The 23,437-nt window shown below is 40.3% G+C and overlaps 1 protein-coding gene across 1 annotated transcript; it reads left to right on the top strand.

Moving 5' to 3' along the window:
• Positions 1-747: 747 nt before the first annotated feature.
• On the top strand, positions 748-22,668 carry KCNA3 (potassium voltage-gated channel subfamily A member 3). Its single transcript, XM_019457806.2, has 2 exons — positions 748-4,270; positions 16,873-22,668. Exon 1 carries the CDS (start codon positions 898-900, stop codon positions 2,641-2,643), a length of 1,746 nt encoding a protein of 581 aa, XP_019313351.1. The 5' UTR covers positions 748-897; the 3' UTR covers positions 2,644-4,270; positions 16,873-22,668.
• Positions 22,669-23,437: the final 769 nt, after the last annotated feature.

Here is a 23,437-nt window from a genome sequence, read left to right on the forward strand (position 1 = left end):
GCCATTACCATTAGTGAGAACTAGTCTCTCCCTACACAGCAAAGTCCCTGAATGCCTTTAATGACTCATTTTCTTCAGACTCCGGGTGCGAAACTCATCAGCACCTATTACTCCGTTGGGCTTCTCATGCACAGAGGACCTAAACTGTTCAGAGCGCTCCAGGCCTGGCGGTCTTCCAGCTTCAGTGGGCTCAGGGTGTGGGCAGCAGACTGGCCTCTTCCCCCAGGGCGCCCACCGGGCCTGTCACTCCCTAGGTCCACCACGCTCCGGGCCCGGGGCGCATCTCCGTCCTCCCTCCTCGCCCGCCCCGGGCCCACGGGGCCCTCCTCCCCGGGCGGGCCCAGGCGGCGCGTGCAGGACGAGAAGGCCGCCGCTCGCGGGCGGCGGGGTGGCCCAGGCCGGCCGAGAAGCCTCGCGGGCCGGACGCGAGGGGAGCACTGACCGGGGGCCGGATTCCCCGAGGGCCGCCTCGGCCCGCCGGGGGCTCGAGGGCACGCGAAGGCGCAAAGCGAAGGCCACGGGCGGCCACAAGGGGTGAGGCGGCGGGTGGAGAGGGGCCGGGCCCGCGGCCGCGGCGCGGGGTGGGAGCGGGGCGCGCGCCCGCGCGGTGGGCGGGCATCCTGAGGGGCCGCGGAGGGGCGGGCGCGCGCCCCGCGGGGGAGGGGCCGGGGAGGGGCGGGGGGAGCGCGGAGGCGGGGGAGGAGGAGGAGGCTTCTCCCGGAGGAGCCGGGCGGACCGCGCCAGAGTCACACTGAGCCTCACGGCGGCAGCAGCGGCGGTGGCGGCGGCGGCAGCAGCAGCAACAGGCGGCGGGCCCGGCTCGGGGGCGGAGGCGGCGGAGGGGCGGGGAGCGCGAGGAGGAGCGACGCGGCCCGCGCCGCCGCCTCTTCCCGCCGCATGGACGAGCACCTCAGCCTGCTGCGCTCACCGCCGCCGCCCTCCGCCCGCCACCGCGCCCACCCTCCCCAGAGCCCCGCGAGCGGCGGCGGCGGCGGCGGCGCCCACACCCTGGTGAACCCCGGCTACGCCGAGCCCGCCGCAGGCCCCGAGCTGCCGCCCGACATGACGGTGGTGCCCGGGGACCACCTGCTGGAGCCGGAGGCGGCCGACGGCGGCGGGGGCCCACCGCAGGGCGGCTGCGGCGGCGGCGGAGGCTGCGACCGCGACCGCTACGAGCCGCTGCCGCCCGCGCTGCCGGCCGCCGGCGAGCAGGACTGCTGCGGGGAGCGCGTGGTGATCAACATCTCCGGGCTGCGCTTCGAGACGCAGCTCAAGACCCTCTGCCAGTTCCCGGAGACGCTGCTGGGCGACCCCAAGCGGCGCATGAGGTACTTCGACCCGCTCCGCAACGAGTACTTCTTCGACCGCAACCGGCCCAGCTTCGACGCCATCCTCTACTACTACCAGTCGGGCGGCCGCATCCGCCGGCCGGTCAACGTGCCCATCGACATCTTCTCCGAGGAGATCCGCTTCTACCAGCTGGGCGAGGAGGCCATGGAGAAGTTCCGCGAGGACGAGGGCTTCCTGCGGGAGGAGGAGCGGCCCCTGCCCCGCCACGACTTCCAGCGCCAGGTGTGGCTGCTCTTCGAGTACCCGGAGAGCTCCGGGCCGGCGCGGGGCATCGCCATCGTGTCCGTGCTCGTCATCCTCATCTCCATTGTCATCTTCTGCCTGGAGACGCTGCCCGAGTTCCGCGACGAGAAGGACTACCCCGCCGCGTCGTCGCAGGAGCAGTTCGAGGCGGCCGGCAACAGCACGTCGGGGGCGCCCGCCGGAGCCTCCAGCTTCTCGGATCCCTTCTTCGTGGTGGAGACCCTGTGCATCATCTGGTTCTCCTTTGAGCTGCTGGTGCGGTTCTTCGCTTGCCCCAGCAAAGCCACCTTCTCGCGAAACATCATGAACCTGATAGACATCGTGGCCATCATCCCTTATTTCATCACTCTGGGCACCGAGCTGGCTGAGCGACAGGGCAATGGACAGCAAGCCATGTCCCTGGCCATCCTGAGGGTCATCCGGCTGGTGCGCGTCTTCCGCATCTTCAAGCTCTCCCGGCACTCCAAGGGGCTGCAGATCCTGGGCCAGACGCTGAAGGCTTCCATGCGGGAGCTGGGCTTGCTTATCTTTTTCCTCTTTATCGGGGTCATCCTTTTCTCCAGCGCGGTCTACTTTGCCGAGGCAGACGACCCCACTTCAGGTTTTAGCAGTATCCCGGATGCCTTCTGGTGGGCAGTGGTAACCATGACAACAGTAGGTTACGGTGACATGCACCCGGTGACCATAGGGGGCAAGATTGTGGGGTCGCTCTGTGCCATCGCTGGTGTCTTGACCATTGCTTTGCCAGTCCCTGTGATTGTTTCCAACTTCAATTACTTCTACCACCGGGAGACAGAAGGGGAAGAACAAGCCCAGTACATGCACGTGGGAAGTTGCCAGCACCTCTCCTCGTCGGCGGAGGAGCTCCGAAAAGCAAGGAGTAACTCGACTCTGAGTAAGTCGGAGTATATGGTGATCGAAGAGGGGGGCATGAACCATAGCGCGTTCCCCCAGACCCCTTTCAAAACGGGCAATTCCACTGCCACCTGCACCACGAACAATAATCCCAACTCCTGTGTCAACATCAAAAAGATATTTACTGACGTTTAATATATGATACAAGTGACATGCTGTGCTCAGTATTGTGTGGAACGTGCCCCCTTGGTCTGTGTATGCCCTTGTTTTATACATTTCCAGACCATTCATCAAGGAAAGGACATGAAGAAGTGGAACGCACACTTCATTTTCCCTCTCCCTACTGCTTCATACTGAAACAGGTGTCTGTTTTGCAAGTGGGCTGCATTCTCTCAGCTCTCCATTGTTTTCTCCCCCTCTCTCTAATATTGCAAAGAACAAACTTACTTTAAACTTGATTTCTAGTACACACCCTCTAAAACAAACAAACAAACAAAAAGCAGCTGTACATCCTGGGAGGAAATGAAATTAAAGAACAGTTAGAGTAACCGCCTAACCTCAGAATTAAAAGACACTTGTTTCTTTACTAAGTAAAGCTGGCACGTACTTAAAGGATGCTTCAGTGTGATGGACTGTTCAACATTATTGAGTATTTAGTTCAATTGCCTACGCTGTGGATGTGTGGATGAGAAGTCTGATTAGAAAAATGACTTGTAAACCCACCGTGAGTTTCTTTGGTTTTTGACTGGGATTTCTTCTATTCGGAACCCCTCCCGGAATTTTAAAGATATATACAACTTTGAACGAAGGGAAATGCCTGAGATGTCCTGATCTGACTAATCGGTTGCAACTCTTTGGGGCTTGTTGAGCATTTCGAAAGGGGTAGACTAACAGATTCCTCTGAACTTCTGTGTGTGTGTTCCAAGCAACATCTACCAAAGTGTAGAAACAGATGTTTTCAGCGCTGCTGAGAGAAACAAACAAAATTCCTAACGCATCTGCGAGATAAGCTTCTGCAGTATCACAAGAAGATTAAAGTGGCAGACACTCCTTCCAGCGGAAGTTACTAATTCGGACCTGACTGATGCAGTTCCCATAGCAACCCATGTTTCCTGGGAAACCCGAAAAAGGTTGTCATGGCATCTCTTGCTCTGTAGCCCCACCCCCTAGCCCCTGCCGTTTCCACAGTAACCTTTCCAGATGGTTCCTACTTACAGGATGTCGGAAGGAAAACCACTGTTTGAATAAACCGCACAAATAAAGTTATGTCTGAGAATCTGAGGGTGGTGAAATGAATCACAAAATGCGTTATTTTTTTACTACAGAAAATCATTGATATCATCTCATAATGATTGAATCGAGAAGGAAAATATTGCCTTTGGAATGTTAGATATACACCACAATGAGGCATGATTTGAATTCAATGCCAACAATTAGGCAATAATTTAAAAGGATGCTGTTTTCTTCCTCCAGGAAGTTTCAAGCCAACAGATGAAATTTAAAAGCAAATGTAAAAGCGTTCTGTACATAAGCATATGAAAGATCCAATCAGTGTACCTGAAACCTTACTGCAAGGGACCTTGAGACTTCCTCTTAAAAAAAAAAAAACAAAAAAAAAAACAAAAAAAAAAAAACTCCAGATCCCACAAGAGCACTTGAAAAGCTAAGTAAACTTTAAAAATATAAAGGATGCACGCTTTTTAACTGAGGGAATTGCAGACAATCAATAAAAAAAGACGGATGGGAAGTAACCAAATCTTGGGGAAATACCTGCAAGTTTCAGCCACACACCAGGGTTGCCAGAAGACACACAGAGAATCAGGTGAGCACTGTGGGGGTACTGAGAGCTCTCCCTCTTTGTACAGGGAACCAGGGAAATGCTGTTCCTGTTTGGGTTGGTGCTACTTGCAAACCCAGTAGTTTCATATTAATTACGTGCAAGTGCCTTTTAATGATCAGTTACAACATCTTTTCCATTTGATTTCCCTTTTGTTAACTGTCCTTTGGTTTCTGTTGTCTGTGGCAAACGGATGGCAGGGGGGAAGTCATCGCTCTACAGAATAACCTTCACCCAAACTGAAATGAAAATGATTCCATTCCTTCTACTAACCCTCTTGGCTTCTGCACAACCTGTTTCCCCTTAAAAAAGGATAAAAGGCAGAACCTACTGCTGTTAGATTATTGGCCCAATTTTAACTTACACAATTAGTCATACGCAGCAGTACGGTTCCTTTCAATAAAAAGTGGTTAAGGTTACAATAAGGGTAACAAATGTGTTTAATGTATTTTAACAAAACCATTTTAGTTTATATACATTATATGTATTATATGTTATACATTGTACACAAGTATACATTGTCCACAATTGTTTCTTGATATTGAAAGGGTATGACTAACTATTCTATCTTAGAGTAAATTAGAGTAACCCTGAGTCTAAAACTCATATTTTCAGGTAGTCAGAAGCCTACTTACTTTATTGTTTGTGTATTTAAGACAGTGAAAAAGAATGAAGACTGTATGAGGGGGAAGAGGAAGGAACAGACAAATAATAGAGGCAGGAAAAGTATATGCATGTTCATTGCTTTCTCTGTATGTGCATGCAAATAGGACTCCTTTATCTAGTTTCCTTTGCTACTTGTTAGAGTTGCTTTCACCACTGATCTACCTTTTGATCAAACTCTTGGTGTTCTTAATGACCAGACATTCTTTTTGTGACCCATTTTGGTGGTAAACTGTTAGACACACTATAGTAATAACGTAAGAATAATTTTTGTGTCTGTTCTTAAAAGATCTGGAGGTGAAGATGAACAAAGTGCAGTGACCCTTTATTCGTTTTTTTATTTGAAAATATAGAAACCTTGCTTTGTTGTGTGAGTAAATTATGGTTGTACCATAATTTTTAGAATTGTATGATTATTAATAGTAATATGAAGAAGACCTTTTTCTTCAATCCAGAGAAATAATGGCTTTTTGAATCATAACTTTGACATAGTATAATTATGTTCTAGTTGCCAAACTAAAAGCTCCTTAAAAGGTATAGGTTCTGTATCTTGACAAAGTTTTGGATACTAGTGCCTACCACAAAATGTAGCACTTTCTATGTATTCAGTACATATTTGATGAGTGAATGGCTCTAATCTTACATTAAGGTTATTTTAAGGTTTTTAATGAAGTGATTTAAAGCATAAGCTCTGCAGTCAGACTGCTAGGGTTTGAATCCTAACTATGCTGTGTGACACTGAGCAAATTACTTAACCTCTCTGTGCCTCAGTTTCCTTATTTGTAAACTGAGGATAAGAAATGGTACCTCGTAGAATTGTGAATATTAAATGTTGATACAGGCATGATACTTAGAAAAAAATAATTGCATGGCATGCAGCAGAGATTTTGCCAAGAGATTACATTATTATTGTGATTGTTACTTACAAGCATTGTATAATTACTACTGAGGTTTGCAAATGATATGACATACATAAATAATCAGTGTCTTCCTATTTACTTTCTGTGTAACAATAGTAATTACCATTTAATTACCATGTCCTGGATGCTCTCAGCTCTGCAAGGTAAGTGGTATTCACCCCACTCTAGGAGGGGAAAAACTAGATGGCTATGGTTAAGTGATTTCCCAAAACTTCCCAGCTAGCCAGAAACCCAGCTATGATTAAAGCCAGGTCCTTCTGGCCCCCAAACCCATATTCCTTTTATTGGGTGACTTGAAAGAGATTGAGAAAATAAATTTCTTATGCTTTTAGGTTTGACTTCAGCCCATGTTACTAATTAATGAATTTCTGTAAAGAATATATCTCCAGAAACCTATTTTATGCAGTATATTGAAAATTAACCCTTTCTAAACATCAGATACTTTTAACCATAGGGATCAAGTATCAGGTATTTAAATTGAACAAAGAGATTGACTTTTCTAGTAATAAAAGATCACTTTCTTATATTATTGATTTGTCTGGATTTAATATTATACTCAGAAAGTATAATTAGTCATAGTAGTGATACCTGCTAGGGCAATAGATATTTTTCAGTTTTAAGATTAATTTTCTATTTTCATGTGCTTTAATCTACAATCGATAGTACTATGCAAAGTGTTATTTTTTCCATCTCCTCATATTTTGCCTAGGTTACTGAAGAACGATGGCAGCAAGTAGTATAAATATTTTGACTCTCTCTTGAGAAAGGAGAAATTACTTAGAACAAAAGGATTGAAAGCACAAGGAGATTGCGAGCTCATTGAAATTTGTGACATGATTGCCTTACCTAATAACTCCATGGATCTTTAAGAGCATCTGTGCTCAAAGAAACAATAGAATATAATTTTGGCCCACATAATAGCTGTAGCCCCTTCTCTAAGGTCCTAAATCATTTAGAAAATGAAAATGGATAGTGATTTGGGCTTACAGCAAAATGCAAATGAGTCTAAGTCCACATATATCAGTCAGCTTTGCCAAACCACAGGCTTCACTGTTGAGCTCAGTGCACGTCTTAGATGTTGAAAAGTATACATATGTCTGTGTGTACAAAAGATTCATGAGAGGAGGTGTGACTGGAACAGGGCACATCCATCAACACCCTGGGAAAAATGTACATACCCCACAGCTGGTGAGTCCAGAGATGAAAATAACAGCATTGCTATTTATTTCCTTTATGGTGCTTTTAAGCTGATATTATACCAAATTTTAGTGCCCACCAACTATTATAACAAACAGCTACAAATATGAGGAGGCATTCTATCAGTTATTTCTGAATTTTGAAATAAAATTTCTGGGATTGAAATTTTAAATGCCGAGTATGAAGCAATTTAAAGTCATGGTTTGTTTATATGAAACTGGTGTTTACCTCTTTGGCATAAAATGTACTCAAGCAACTGCTTGAGCGATTGTATCTAAATTCAATATAAAATACCAATCATCTATTCCTTTGAGAACCATAACTATAACTTAATGACTTCTATACATTTAAAATTTCAACATTTTCTATAGCAGTTCCAAGTCCTTCCCACCTCTCAGCTGTGAATAACCCCTCCCACTAAGAAATGCAGAGAAGTACACCGGCCCCTCCCCCATCAATTCGAAGACTTATGGAAACACTGTGAGATAGATGTGAGGAGCACAAGAATGAGACAGAGGATATTTAGGGATTGCATTTTAGGGTGGGGCTTTTTTTTCCTTTTTCTTTTTCTTTTTCTTTTTTTTTTCTTTTAATTATTTCACCTTTTGAATGAAGGAGGGTAAGACTGTTGCTTTGGTGCTACTAATTTTCTGTATTTTGTTTTATATATATTAATGAAGTCCCTGAAGTCACTTGTTTTCCCTAACTTGCAGGGAGTACTTGAAAACCTTCGAGAGAGGGCAAATCAGAAAAGGCAGGAAGAAGGGAGGGGAAGCCATGCAGAGCCCAAACCCTGGGCTATCATGACTCAGCTCCTAACCTCCTGCCAGAAAATGGCCATTGCTATAGAGTACATGATAATAATATTCTTTATATACTCACATCCACCTTGCAAATTTCATTTAACCGACTCAGAGAGGTCAGGAAGTTCTCAAATATCTGTCTTCGTCTTCAGTGATGCCGCAAACTAATTTTGTCTTCAGAACTGTAAAGAAAAAACATTTTACAGAGAAACGTTTTTGTGGTTTTCCTCTTTTTCCCCCCTTTTTTGTACTGGATGTGTTTTTCCTTGCGTTTCAAATTTTGCACCATAAACCATCAAATACATTAAAGAGGAGATCTGGAAAAGAGGCTCCATCATTTTCTTGGGAGCCATTTTATTATTGCTGCAACCTAAAGCATGCAGAATAGGAGCTCTAGCCTGAAAAGTAAATCCTGGGATCCTGGTTGTGAGAAAGATGGCACTTAAATGCACGAAAAATGATGTTTCATCATGTCTGGAGAACATCATGAATAAATATGGGCATGCAGGGCTCTGACTCTGCAGATCATGCCCCCAGCATGGAGGTTAGGAGTGGAGAAGAGCTTTTTCTTTTTCAGTGAGCCCCCAGCCTCACCCTTACCCCTTCCATCAGAGCACAAAGGCTCTTGGGAATCTCTTTTGAGATTCCCACTAAATTTCTAGAATGAAAGCTAGCATTGCACTTGTGTGTTACATGTCAGTCAGCATTGGTTTTGTTGTCAAGTTTATTTTAAACTCCTGTTCTTTATGGAAATTCTCTCTGAATCCTAAAGTTCTTATTTTTATACATTTAAACATGTTCCTTAAATTAAACATATGATTTAATTTGGAAAAGAATCCAGTAAGGGTAATTTGTTATACACACACACACACACACACACACACACACACACCTCACCTGTTATTTTCTGTCCTAAGATATATTTACTTTCTGTCCAGAAATCTAAACCATATAAAATTGGTGAATTTCCAAAATACTGGTTTTCATTCATTCACATTTACAAAGCATTTTTATTTTTTTATAGCCTTGCTTAAGAGGCAGATTTATTGCCTAGTGTTCTCAATGTGTTTATTAATGTAATAGTAGATTCATATAAGTAAATACATTCAGTCTGTCACTGAGTTTAATCATTTCACTTCCTAAATACCCCTAAAAATAATCTACTTTTCTGCATCACTGTCACCACCACTTTAATCCACACTACTCTCCTCTCTATCCTGGGTAAGTGCCAAGGTCTCTTGACTGGCCTCCTTACATGTCCTGTGGCCAGTCTGACCATTCTCCCCCTGGTAGCCAGAAGAATCTTTTTGAGACTCAAATCCGATTACATCACCTGCCCCTACTTAGAATTCTTTGAAGGTCTTTTTCTTGTTTTGGGGATAGAGATCCAAAGGTTTTACATAGCTTTCATGGCCACACATGATCTCTCTCAGCCCTGATCTTCATCCACTTATGGGATTGGTTCCCTTTCCCCCTTCATCTATGGGGATCTTTGCAGATGTTCCCACTGCTAGCCCCCTCCTCACTTTCTTAACTTCTATTTTTACTTCAATACTTCCAAGTTATCTCTCATGACTCTGGTTTTATCAATTCCCCATTTAGGGTACCCTTCATCAAATTTAAGGTCCCTTAAGAACCACCACTATTCTATGTGCCATTAAAAAAAGAAGAACTGCCAATTATGAGGGAAAGTACCAGTGATTTTAAGGTACATCCTGATTTCATAGGTTCTCAAATCTGAAAAAGTGTGTCTTAGAATTAATTGAATATACGATGTGTTCTTGGCATGGCTGTCACTTTATATTTATTTGTGTTATATGATTAATCTATCTCTTCTATGAGAGCAGGGACTGTATCACTCTTCGTTCATCATGGAATCCCTTACCATTCGCTCCCAAATCTGCTCCAAACACTTTCACCCCTGTCACTTCTGAAAGTGTACTTTTCAAGGTCATTGGTGACCTCTGATAGCTAAACCCAATGGTCATTTCTCAGTGCTTGTTTCATTTGACTCATCAGAAGCCTTTGGCACTGTGGAATACTTCTTTCCTCCTGCAAAGAATTGCTTCATTTGACTTTAGGACCCAACACTGTGTGTTTTCTCACTACCTCTCTTCTCTCTCCTTTTTAATCTCTTTTGCTGGTTCTTTCTCATCTCCCCTGAGTCTTAATGTTTGAGAGCCCCGTGGGCCACAGCTTAGTCCTTAGACTTCTTTTCTTTCTATATCCCGTCTTACTCTCATAGCTTTAGACTATCTATATGTAAATTTCTCTCTCCCCCCCCCCCCCCGACCGTTCCCCTGAACTTCAGATTGCATTTCCAGCTCTCTACTTGACATCTTTACTTAGACATCTGATCTCTCAAACTTAGTATGTCCAAAACTGAGCTTCCCTCTCTTGCACCACCCTTGCCACCAATCCTGTCTCTTGCCCTTTTCCCCCTCTCTGTGACTATAACTTCAATCTTCCCATTATTCAAGCTAAAAAAAATCCTTGGAATTATTGTAGATTCCTCTCTTTCTGTCATACCGCTTTTGCAAGCTATTGGCAAATCCTGTTGGCTCCTCTCTTAAAATGTTTCTGGAGTCTTACTTCTGCAGCCACCTATTCTAAGCCATCATTATCTCTCACCTGGGTTTTTTTTTTTTAAGTTTATTCATTTATTATTTCTGAGAGAAGGAGAGAGCACAGTCAGGGGATGGGCAGAGAGAGGGAGACACAGAATCCGAAGCAGGCTCCAGGCTCTGCACTGACAGCATAGAGCCGGACACGGGGCTCGAACTCAGTAACTGCGAGATCATGACCTGAGCTGAAGTCAGACGCTTAACTGACTGAGCCACCCAGGCGCCCCTCACCTGGATTTTTAGAGTACCCTCCTGACTGTACCCCATCCTTCATCCTTTCCCCTGCTGGAGTCTGTTCTCAATGTAGCAGCCAGAGAACCTTTTAAAACATTTGTCAGATCATGTCACTTCTTGGTGGCAAAACTCCCATCTGGCTCTCCATTTCCCGCAGACTACACACTAAAAGCCCTCACGTGGCCTGCAAGGCCCTACCTTTTCTACCTCGTCTTACCCTCACCCTTCTCACCTCATTTCTGACTCTTCTCCCCTTTGATCCTCTACAGCAGCTGTGCCGGCCTCCTTGCCCTTCCTCAAACACACCAGGCACGCTCCGCCTCGGGTCTTTGTACCACTGTTCCACTGCCTGGAACGCTCTAACATCTGATCTCTGCGTGGCTGGCTCCATCAGCTCCGTAGCTGTCACTGCCTCAGTGAAGCCTTCCCCAGCCACTCTGTTTAAACTTGCAGCCCCCACAGCACTCTCCTTTAGCCTTTCTCTGCCTTGTATATTCCCTCCTCTAACATACTAGATATCTTACTTGCTTTTTGTTTATTGTCCATCTTCCTTTCCCTTCCATGAGCATAAGTGACCTTTGTCTTTCGTTGCTACTATATCCCCCAGGATCTGGAATATTGCCTGGAATAAAGTTGGTGCTTAATAAGTCTTTGTTCAAGGAAGGGATGAGAGGAAGGAAATTCCAATTTGAGTGTTTTTAAACTATAAGCAAAATTTTCATGTTGTGTATCTGTGCTTCAGTCTATCACTGTGAGGCTTATACCCCTTATGCTTTTTTGTTTTTTATTTTTTAACATTTATTTTATTTTTGAGAGAGACAGAGACAGAGAACACGTGGGGAAGGGGCAGAGAGAGAGAGAGAGAGAGAGAGAGAGCGCACGACAGAACTCGAAGCAGGCTCCAGGCTCTGAACTGTCAGCACAGAGCCTGACACGGGGCTTTAACTCACGAACCTCAAGATCATGACCTGAGCTGAAGTCAGACACTTAACTGACTGAGCCACCCAGGCGCCCCCTCACCGTGCTCTTTTGGATAGAATTTCTAATAATTGGTTCACTGGGGAGGGCTTCCATTTGGTAGAACATGCTCCAGCAGGTTTTACCCACAAAGTACTACCCAATTGTGGCGGTAGAGTTCCTTAACATAAATAATTTAAATATAACATTATAAGAGATATCGCTCGTAATCACCATGGCTACCTAGAGTTGGAATGCTTCACAGAGACTGTGTTTCCTACCCTAGCCGGTAATAAAATGCTGTTTATAAATGATACTCAATATATATTTGTTGACTGATTGGCTTACATAGTATAGCAAAAATCAGAACACGTAAGTGATATCTATAGGAACTTACCTATCTAGGCAACATTCTAAGAAACCTTTCTGTAAGTTCACTCTTGCTTTCAGTTAATGGTGAGTCTTAATATATCCATGGGATTTCCATTACTCTGGAAGCTGATTAAATAAGGCATTAGATATTTCATCAATGAATCACCTTGAAGAATTACATTACTGTAGTTGTGACCTTACTGAGTAAAATAATTGCTTTTACAAAGTAAATTTTGATGTAATTGTCAAGTTATATGGTAGGCTCACAAAAATCGGTTATTTTTTTAAAGGGACTTTTTCATATATGAAAGAGAAGATGGGGACATTGAATCCAAGAGCAGTAAGAGCAGATTCTCTGAGTGACTGTTATTTTTTTTTAATGTTTATATTAATTTTTGAGACAGAGACAGAGCATGAGTGGGGGAGGGGCAGAGAGAGAGAGAGGGAGATACAGAATCCGAAGCTCCAGGCTCTGAGCTCAGCACAGCGCCTGACATGGGGCTGGAACTCACAGACCGTGAGATCATGACCTGAGCCGAAGTCGAACGCTCAACCGACTGAGCCACCCAGGCGCCCCTCAGAGTGACTTTTACAGTGGCAAAACATAGGTCATTTCTAAATAAAATCAGTAGTAGTAGTACTGATTCAGTACTGGCATCAGTAGTAGTACATGTTGGTACTGGGAAATTCTTAGAAGCTTTGGAAAACCAAGGTGTGTAGTATGGAATTACTGAGTCTAAATGAAAACATTGCTGTAAAGGAGTACCGCAGAGTTGAGGTAATAGTATTGTGGGATTTTAGGTAATCTTGTAACAGAGGCACTTCCCTGTGTAGTAGGAAATGGGGACTCTCCAGATATGAATAGAAGGGAACTTTTTCCATGCTGCTCCTGGATTTGCTCTCCCTGGATTTCTCAGGCACATCCGACCGGAACTTGACTAGGTGTTGCCTCTGTACCTCTACATGGAACAATTTCCTCACGAAACATGTCCCTAAATTAAAGAAAACTGACGTATACGCTTCAGATTACATATGGAGACCAACAGAAGACAGAAACTCTGTTTGCCTCCCTCACTTTATATAATGAAGCTCACATAGGACAGAGATCATTTCTTTTCTGAGGGCACGTTGTCAGGACTTTTTAAAGGAATGACACAAAATAGAGGATTGGAATGAGTAATTTTCATTTCTTATTTTTTCATGTTTTTTTCTGGTTTGAAGAATTATTGTTGATATATATATATATATAGTATATATAGTAACCTAGTGTATATTAACCTGTACAGGTTAATATAATACTAAGTTAATATTATATATATTATATAATTATTATATAATATATATTATTATATAATATATAATATATATTATTTATATAATATATATTATATATTATATATTATATATTGTATAATATTATTATATATTATATTATTTTATATTATCTTATATATAATATATTATTACGTATAATTATATATTATAATATTATATATTATTATATAATACTAACCTAGTATTTTATATATATATGTGTGTGTGTGTGTGTATATATATATATATATATATATATATATATATATACATATATATAATATTAACCTAGTATGGGTTTTTACTGGATTTTCTGTTAAAAGCTGGAATGGCCAAGGTATTAGAAATTATAAGCGGCAGCCTCACATACCATTACATTTTACATTTACCTCATGTATGACTATAGGACAAAAAAAATTCAGGTATTCACCAACAGATTACCTCTGTAAGAAATTATAATAAAAAGTATGTTAAACAAGAGTGACACTGTCCTGGATTTCAAAAGGTAGTGGGTGACTAAAAACCACAGGCAAAAATAGTTTCTCCAGGGAAGAACTGTGTTTGAATTGCTTTACACCTGTATTCTATAAATCTTTTACCTGCAACCATTTTAACTTATTCTAAAAATCAATTTATTTTACTAGGTCACAATGTGATTTAAGGATATTTATTATTAGCAGACCTAAATATTGCTGTGATTACACCTCACAGCTCATTTTCCCATGACTTTGCAGATTTTTGACAAAGCTCATGTCTTTTTCAAATTTTTTTAATATTTATTTTTGAGAGAGAGAGAGCACAAGTTGGGGAGGGGCAGACAGAGACAGAGAGACACAGAATCCAGAGAGGCTCCAGGCTCCAAGCCGGCAGCACAGAGCCGGACGCAGGGCTCAAACTCACAAACCACGAGACCATAACCTGAGCTGAAGTCAGACACTTAACCAACTGAGCCACCCAGGTGCCCCATCAAAGCTCATGTCTTAACACATTAGCAACTCTAATGACTGAGTTTAAACTTTTTTTGTTTGCCAAGAGTACATAATTTCCAAGAGGCCAATCAGAGATTTATGCATAATTGAACAAGAAAATTTTCTAGTCCTTTGGCTAAATCATTACCATTTGGTTGGCAGAATTCATAGAGCTTGTTGGTGTGCAGCCAACTCTAAGTTATTTAATAGATGTCAAAGTATAAACACATAAAAACAAAGTTCCCGTAAAATAGAATGATTGTAACCCTTTCCTCGTGAAATACAAATTAGTAAGGCTAGCAGTTAGGTAAGTTGGGTTTCTGTATCTCTTTTGTTTGGTGGAGGCCTTGGTGGAGGTATTAATTACTTTTTCACAAGCTTGATAATTATAGAAATTTGACTGTTCTTATCCTCTTTTCTTGCTTCTTTTTTTAAAAAATTTTTTTACATTTATTTTTGAGAGACAGAGAGAGAGCACAAGTGGGGAAAGGGCAGAGAGAGAATGAGACACAGAATCCGAAGCAGGCTCCAGGCTCTGAGCTGTCAGCACAGAGCCCAATGCGGAGCTCGAACTCACAAACCGTGAGATCATGACTTGAGTCGAAGTCAGATGCCCAACTGACTGAGCCACCCAGGCGCCCCTCTTGCTTCTTATGTTAAATCATTTATTTGGTCAAATATCATCAATTATAAGTCACCATTTTCTGTTATACTTCCTTTCCCTGTTTTTGTAGAGTTGATTTCGATACCTAAGTAAGCCCTTCAACCCATTTCTTAGCCACTAATGTAAACATGATTAGCATCCAAATATCACTTTGATTTCTTGTTTCTGTTAAATTGCAACTCCCTCCACCCCTACAGTCTATTAGGATGCCGAGCTATACCTTACTTATTTAATAGTCCCAAGAGCCTTGAGGCAGGCACTGACACATGAGGTTAAAAAAAAAAAAAAAAAAAAAAAGGCTGAACCTTTCATATAAAAAGGATGTAAATAGTAGCAAGACAAGACTAGCTTAATAGAACCATCTCAAGATAATGAAAGCTACAGTAGCATTGAGCAGAAACTAGGCACTTAGGAAATGAAATGGATGCCAGATCATTCATGTTACTTGTAATTTCTTGTAATTGGTAGTCATTACTAGCTATTAGACCATTGTAATTTTCAAACGCTCATAATGAAAATTAAGAATACTGTGATGCAAGAGTGTACTCTTGCTATTTGGCCAAAGATTAGTGTCAAGAAGTTCTCTCTTTCATGAAGGATGATCCAGTATAATCCAGGCCAATAAAGAAAACTTTTCATTAAATGATTGCCAAGTACACAGTAGGCATATGATATTGGGTTTTGTGAGTTGATGATTCTTCCACAAAAAGCACATTCAAGTTCCAGATCAACACTGGTAGGCATTTGCCACTGGATTTCAGATACCTGCTAAAACCAGGAGTATGTATGGGAAATAATCTTCTCCTTCCCTCCCTCCCGCTGCTACCCTCACTCCTCCACCCCCTTTCCAGAACCCTGAGCATGGGATTTCCATTCACTTTAAAAGAGTTCTCATCTTAGGTTACAAGAGTGGGATATACAGCCAGGAAAGAAACAAACCCTTGGAAGTACATTGAGAAAATTAATACATATATTTTCTTTAAAAACAGGCACTCAGGGGGTGCCTGGGTGGCTCAGTGGGTTGGGTGTCTGACTTCGGCTCAGGTCATGATCTCGCGGTCCGTGAGTTCAAGCCCCGCGTCAGGCTCTGTGCTGACAGCTCAGAGCCTAGAGCCTGTTTCAGATTCTGTGTCTCCCTCTCTCTCTGACCTTCCCCCATTCATGCTCTGTCTCTCTCTGTCTCAAAAATGAATAAACGTTTAAAAAAAAATTTAAAATAAATAAATAAATAAAAATAAATAAATAAAAATAAAAACAGGCACTCAGAACCTTTCAGATGGTTGTAAAGGTGAAGATAAATTTTTATGTTGAAAAAGCAAACAATCACATTGGTTTAGACTACATTTCGAAGTGGGTATTAATAAGGATAAAAGGGGGGAAAGGGTGCCTGGGTTAAGCATCCTACTCTTGAACTCTTGATTTTGGCTCAGGTCATGATCTCATGGTCGTGAGATTGAGCCCCTGCCACCCCTACATTGGGCTCTGATCTGGGCACGGAGCCTATTTAAGATTCTCTCTCTCCCTCAGCTTCTTCCTCGCACACACGCTCTCTCTCATAGATGATAGAAAGAGAGACAGAGAGAGAGAGAGATGATAGATAGATAGATAGATAGATAGATAGATAGATAGATAGATGTAAGGACAAACAGCTCATAATTTCAGCATACTCTGAAACTTCTTCTAATTTATAAATTAAGTGCTTTTGATAAGTTTAGAAAATTAAATTGGTTGAACTTTTCAGGGTACCTGCAAAAAAAACCCCCCAAATTTTGAAAAGTATAATGAATAGAGTATTTTATATTGACATAAAGTCTATAATTTTTTTAAAAACTAAATACACAGTAAATTATTGTGCTTACTCTGTCCAACAGATACCTGAAGAGTCCCACATAGAGAACTGTATTGCTGCACGGACCAGTAGGATCCTCATTTTTAAATTGCCTACATCAAGAACGCTGTGTTGGTCCTGTCGCTGATGGGCAGTGATCTGTCTGCCAGTGCATATTTTTGTTTCAGTTGACATTAAATAACATGTCTCTAATAAATGCTTTATATAAAGGAAACAGCTCTAAAGCTGGAGGATTCTCTTCGAATTGTGTGCAATACTAAAGATAGTGATAGATGAAGAAGAACATTCGAAAATATTAAGGGATCATTTCAACCTTTTGACATTTTGGTGAAATTGAATCACTCAAAAACTAGTCAGTACTGCTGATAAAGAAAACCTAAATGTTTGTTTCCAACAAGCCAACTGGTACTGTTTTCTTCTTTCAGTTAATCACTGGACTGTGTTGAATCATGAGATATAGTAACGTTACCTTCTGTGTTCTGGCTTATGTGCAACCTTATTTGTGAAGGCGTGTTTTGTACCAAAGGCTCTCCTACGTAGATTGGCCCATTTACACATAAATAAGTGAAATCTACACTGTGCCCAGATGAATGGTGTTCAAGACAGACTGGCCTAAAAGAAATGTGCCTTGCTTGATTCAACATCCTTTTATTTTTTTGACTCAAAATGATAGATTTGCAAATTTGTCTCGTAGGTAGGTTTTAGCTGAGCATAAATTTAAAAGTATATTAGTACTTATGTTTAAGTTGTCTATTTCAGCTAAAATTTTAATATTTGGTTATAGTTTTCAGCAGTTCATAGATATTATAATCACTCAGTTTAGTTTTCGTATGATGTTTGGTGTGGTGAGACAAAGCACATTCTTGAAGATATAATATTTCACCTAATGTATAGAATTTCCTTCAAAATTGTACCTGTAAAAGGTTTCTTGACTCATCCTCTATTTTTATAAGTTATTCCTTTAGAAATGGAACTTTTTTCAATAAAATAAGCAAAGTTTTAGTTGGAAAAGAGATTTAGGAGGTCATGAAGATGATTTCCCATTTGGGGACATTTCACTTCTGTGCCATTATTAATGTATTTACTGTGACATTTCAGCAGAATGGTAGCTATTTGTATATTATTTAATAAGCCTTATGGAAAGTCAAACTGTGAACATTTGGTATAATGAAGACTTTTTTTCACTTTCATATTTTATTTTTGAAACATACCTGAGCAAATGCGTAAATAACCAATTTCCTGTTACTCAAATGCATAGCGATGCTGTTCTAATAAGAGTGCTTGTAGAATTTTAATTACATCAAAATATTTCAGTAGCAAAGCCAAGATGATAATACTTTTTGATGCCATGTAAAAGGAAATACAGGTGATGAGTTTCATTGTTAATATGTAAGAATCGATAACTAAGCAATCTTATACCTGTTAGCAGCAAAGGATGTAGGAGATAAAATCCAGGTAATTTTCTTTGGGTCAATGCCTACAATGAATTTTGCACAATCTGCTGATAATTCTTCTGTGGTCAAAATTTTGAGACCAGATCACTCTCGGGAAAAGTGAAGTAAGTGACTGCTAAGTATCTCAGATTTGAGCTATGTGAACCTCCCAACTGAATGATTTGTAATTAAAGTGAAAACATAGCCAAAGCCACCACCATGTTTTTGTTCTGTTAGCACACATAGAAGAGACGCTGGCCCAGAGAACTGTCAATCCATTCCAGCCACCTAATACTCATAACTGATGTTCACAGACTTGTCAGCAGTTAAAGTAATTCACATCAACTATTGGGATGATTGAAACAAACCAATTAAATGTCCTATAAGGGGTTTTAGACATTCACATGTTTTAGTAAGGATCGGTAGGCATTACAAAAATAGACACAGGTACTACCTTCAGGAAACACCAATGACACAACTTTAAGTATCATGTATACTTAATATCATATCTGCATTATTATTACAGGCCGCGGTTTCAAATAAAGACAAAACCTGGACTTTGAGATAAAAGCACAGAATGGCACCAGATGAGTAAACTGTCATATCTGATATGGTTCACCAAATGTGTAGTAAAAATACAGTATTGATCTAGATATCATGAAACCAGAGTTCTTACCCACTTTCTACCTGTGGGACCCTAGATAAGTCACTTACTGTTGCTAGGCTACAGTGTCCTAAGTTGCAAGGTGGTTGTGCTGGGTTAAATAATCCCCAAAGCCCATTCTCAGCCCCCAAATCCTCATTTATACACATTTGAAAAGTCTTTGAAGAATACTTAAAGTACTCAGATTTTTCTTACGCATCTCCAAAGGAAAGAGTAAATTGAAATAAGATTTAAACCTTTAAAGTGTCATAAATATACCATTCTTCAAATTGATTGTGAGAAGAGGAAATAGGATGTTTTTTCTCCTCTAAGAATTGTCACTGGCCCGTAATGGGATCATGAAAAAGTAGAAAACCCACTGTGCAGAATGGAAACAGATTAATGAAATAGCTGCAAAGGAAGAGGAGGTTATTTGTTCAATTTAATTAGAACTTAATGTGATTTGAAATTACATATGAAATGCTAAAAACAGTTCCAGAGCTGTACTGCACACTCAACATTATAACCCTGGACTAGAAAGTGGGAGAAGGTTGGAAGGATGGGGATGTTTGCCTTATGATCTCTTGATTTTTTTTTCCCCACAAGAAGCAGTTTGGTAGAGCTTAAGCAAGTGTCTTTGCTTTAGTGCTGGCTCTGCTAATAATTTATGTGCCCTAGGAAAGTCCCTTTGACTTCTCTGAGCCCTAGTTTCTTTATTTGTGCAATGAAGACTTTAAATTTAGTAATCTGTACATTTCTTTATATCTTTGAAAATTCTATAATGTTTCCAGAATATTCTGATATGCACATACATGTTGCTCCTCTCCAGGCACTAAGATGCCACAGATCTCTGTTCATATGACTGAACAGACTACAAATCCAAACGTTCATATTTCTAATTGACCTCAGTAAGACATTAAAAAATGTAACTTTTAATTTGGACCATGGCTTAACTATTATGACTTATCATTTCATCCTTGAATGGTGGGTTAGTTACTATATAAACAAAATTTCTGTGCAAGTGAATCTTCCGTTTAAATCTTTGTAGTTTAATAAACACTTAGCAAACCAGAATTAAATATATTATGCTTGCCAGTGAACTGTAGCTGACTGCAAGGTGCGTTTTTGTCACATTAAAAAGGTAACGCCGTTTTTGGTCCCAGAATTCAAATGACTATAATTTGAAATAATATTCACAAAATGTTGTAAACTTTTGTGAATACAAAAGAGGCCTGATGGAGCCATGTTGTAATTAGTTTCGCTCAGGAGTGAGAAACGAAATTCAGGGATAACCCAAACACTTCTGTTTGGCTTTTGTGGACAGTTGGAAAAAGAAGGGTTATAGCTTTTGTACAACATAGATAAGAGATAATTATGCCCATTGAAAACCAAGAGTATATTCTGGTTGCTGGTTTTATGGTAGAAAGAGATTAGGATAGAAAGATGCTAAAATATGGACACTAGGGAAATTGTTAAAATGATAGCAGTCCATTTGAATAATCTAGAAATATTTTGTCATAACGAGATTATTTGTCCAGAGGTTTAGTCTTCTATCCTTCCATTCAGAAAAGGGGGCAGTTTTTAAAGGCCTCTATCACAATAGGAAATGTATATTTTGACTAGCCGAGCAATTCATTAAAACATTTAATCTGATAATTTTTGGTCTTGTGAATCTGAATTTTCACTTTAGGTGTAATTGAGTCTCTTATATATTCGTGTTAGTGATATTTGTGAAAAGTAACTTTATCCATTTTTTTTAAAGTTGACGAAATTTGCTCAATGGTGATTCTATCAAATTGTGTTCATATTGTATCTTGCAACAATTTGTGAACTGACCATACAGAAACAAACCATAGTAGTATCTCTTCTGGTGAATTGTATCCATGGTGTGATCTCTTAATGCTGGGTTTGGGGCGGGAAGGTTAAGTATTTAGTTGACTTAAAACTAATTGTCAAAGTGTTTTTAAAACTGTAGGACTATAAACCAAATAGGAATATACTCTTCTTTTGTTCAGTGTAGACCATTTTTGGAACTACCCCATACAATGGCATAATTTGGGGTAAAAAGTTCCTCTATATGTATACAAGGGAAAGCAAACAGTGTATGTAGTATTTCCATGTAGTATGTTAAATGTAATAATAACAATAATCCATTTCTGAAATCGTATACAGATAGTAATTATGCAGACATCCAAATACGATTTTTTCATAGGAACGTCTAACATTTGTTTATCTCATACTTTGCAAAGATCATTCACATCTTATTTAATCTTTAAAATATCCATATGAAGTAATAATAGCATCTGAAGTTTAGAGATTAACCAACCAGTGGAAAGATCAAGTGACTTGTTCAAGACCGTATGGCCATCAAATGGCTCCAAATCTCATTTTCTTTACACTGTTCTCCCTTATGTTATTTTGCCATTAGCTGTAAAACTTCAGCTGAAATCTAATTCTACATGATATGTTGGGAAATTTCAGAGTTGGAGAACGAGGCATTTTTTGCTATTAACAGACCTTGTTAGATACTTCCAAAAGAGAGTCCTCCCACAGGGTGATAGCCAAACATTTTCCATCTAGAACATAATTAACTCCACCAACCCTGATCATAGACACCAAATCCACGTGTTGTCATAATGTTATCTTCTTCCCTAGCTTTCTAATTTCCCTAGACAAGTTATCTTCTTCCCTAATTTCCCTAGACAAGTTATCTTCTTCCCTGGCTTTCTAATTTCCTTTAAAAAAAAAAAAAAAAAAAGTCTACCATAGTAACTGACTTCTGAACAGTTGAAAGAAGCAATAACCCAAGAAATGGCCAACATTCTGATTCAGAGAAAACGTACCGTCAGACCAACCACTGTAACCAATTTTCAGCCCACTGTCTTTCGTCACATGTATGCTGTGATTAGCAGAGGACAGGGAAGGAGGAGAGGATAGAAAAACTGTCTTCATTTTAAGAAAACTCCTTATTCTAACTATTCAAAAAGAATTGGTTATCAAATATTAGACTACAGGATTAATACCTGCATTCTAATACATGTTCAAATACATGGTAAAGTTTATCCCCATATTTAAAAAGTAGGTAATTTCCCTGATAAAATTAAAATCTGATGACTGCTCAGTTTGAATATAGAGAAGATTCATGTGTTAATTCATGACATAATACAACATTTTTATTCTTTCTTTTTAAACAACAGAGAGGCACTGTTAACTGCTTTCCCTTGTAAATCAACAGTCTGTGATACGTTCTGTACTTTTACTCACTAGTAATGCAATGTTACTGTGCATAATTAAGTGGAACATATGCTATATTATATCAGAATTTAAATTTTGCTAACCTTAAATTTAGTTCTCTTTATCAGATAAGTCAATCAAGTATTATTTTGTATGGAATGAAATAATCATTCTCAAATAATGACATAGTAACAAATAATGGAATTCTGAATACAATGTAAAGTCAAAACTTCTTTTCTATATTTGTCTTCCTTTGACATTGAATTGTGTTCACTTATCACTTATTAATGTAAAGTTTAAATAAGTTTTTATGCCGTGTTCTTGGATGTTCTTGTCATAATACATTCGAGCCTTCTGTTAAGTAAATACAGTAAATACCTGTGAGTTGATTATGTGATATTTTTATCTGACCCATTTTTTAAAATTTGTCGTTGTATCTAAAGTATTTTCATGGCAAATGTTATGTGCGGAATTCAATAAAATACCCCCCAAAATCCTGTTACTCCTATTAATTAGCTCCAACTTCTTTCTTTTCTCTCTCCACCTGCCTTTTCTCGTTTTGGTTTTGCAAAACAGGAAACATCAACACCCGAGCTGTTGTTAACAGCTTAAGTATCACCTATCTTTGCAGACTGTTCTGTGTCTTCCTACATGAGTTGGCAAGTCTTTTGGATGCCAACATTGCCCAGGTTTCTTCCATTGCTCCCTCTCTTACGTTGTTGAGGGTCCAGAAAAATCTCAAGGAAGAAGAAAATTATGTGTAATAAGTATGTACCTTCATACTTGGTGTCAGTTATATGGGAAAATTGAAGCAAAGCAAATGTCTGAAGGTGGATACAAAGATGACCCTGCTCTCAGCTTATAGTCTAACAACAGGGGAGGGTAGAATTCTCATTATTAGACCCAGAAGAGTCAAGTGTTAAATAAGGGCATTTTGTTTTCCGTATGTATTCTCTATTATGTCCAATATTTTTTTGTCCCAGGACAGACTGTAATTTCTACTAATCAGCCCGTACATACCCATTGTTCTTATTTTGTGCTCAGCAGTGTGTATCCTAATTCTTTTTCCTAATAGCAGCTAGTTACTCAAATGTGTTTGTGCTTTTGGAATGTCAGCACATGCTGCATCACCAAAACAGAGGCCCTCTTGTTTCCATCTGGAATTTTACTTCGTCTAAAAAGAAAAAAAAAAAAAGTGCAGATTTAGGCTGCCTTCTACCTGTAGTAATTAGAACAAAACATATTTTTCTAAGCCTCCAGTTGATACAAGAAATACC

The sequence above is a fragment of the Panthera pardus genome, unplaced genomic scaffold (assembly GCF_024362965.1).
Source record: "Panthera pardus isolate Hobbes unplaced genomic scaffold, ASM2436296v1 HiC_scaffold_11, whole genome shotgun sequence".
NCBI lineage: Eukaryota > Metazoa > Chordata > Mammalia > Carnivora > Felidae > Panthera > Panthera pardus.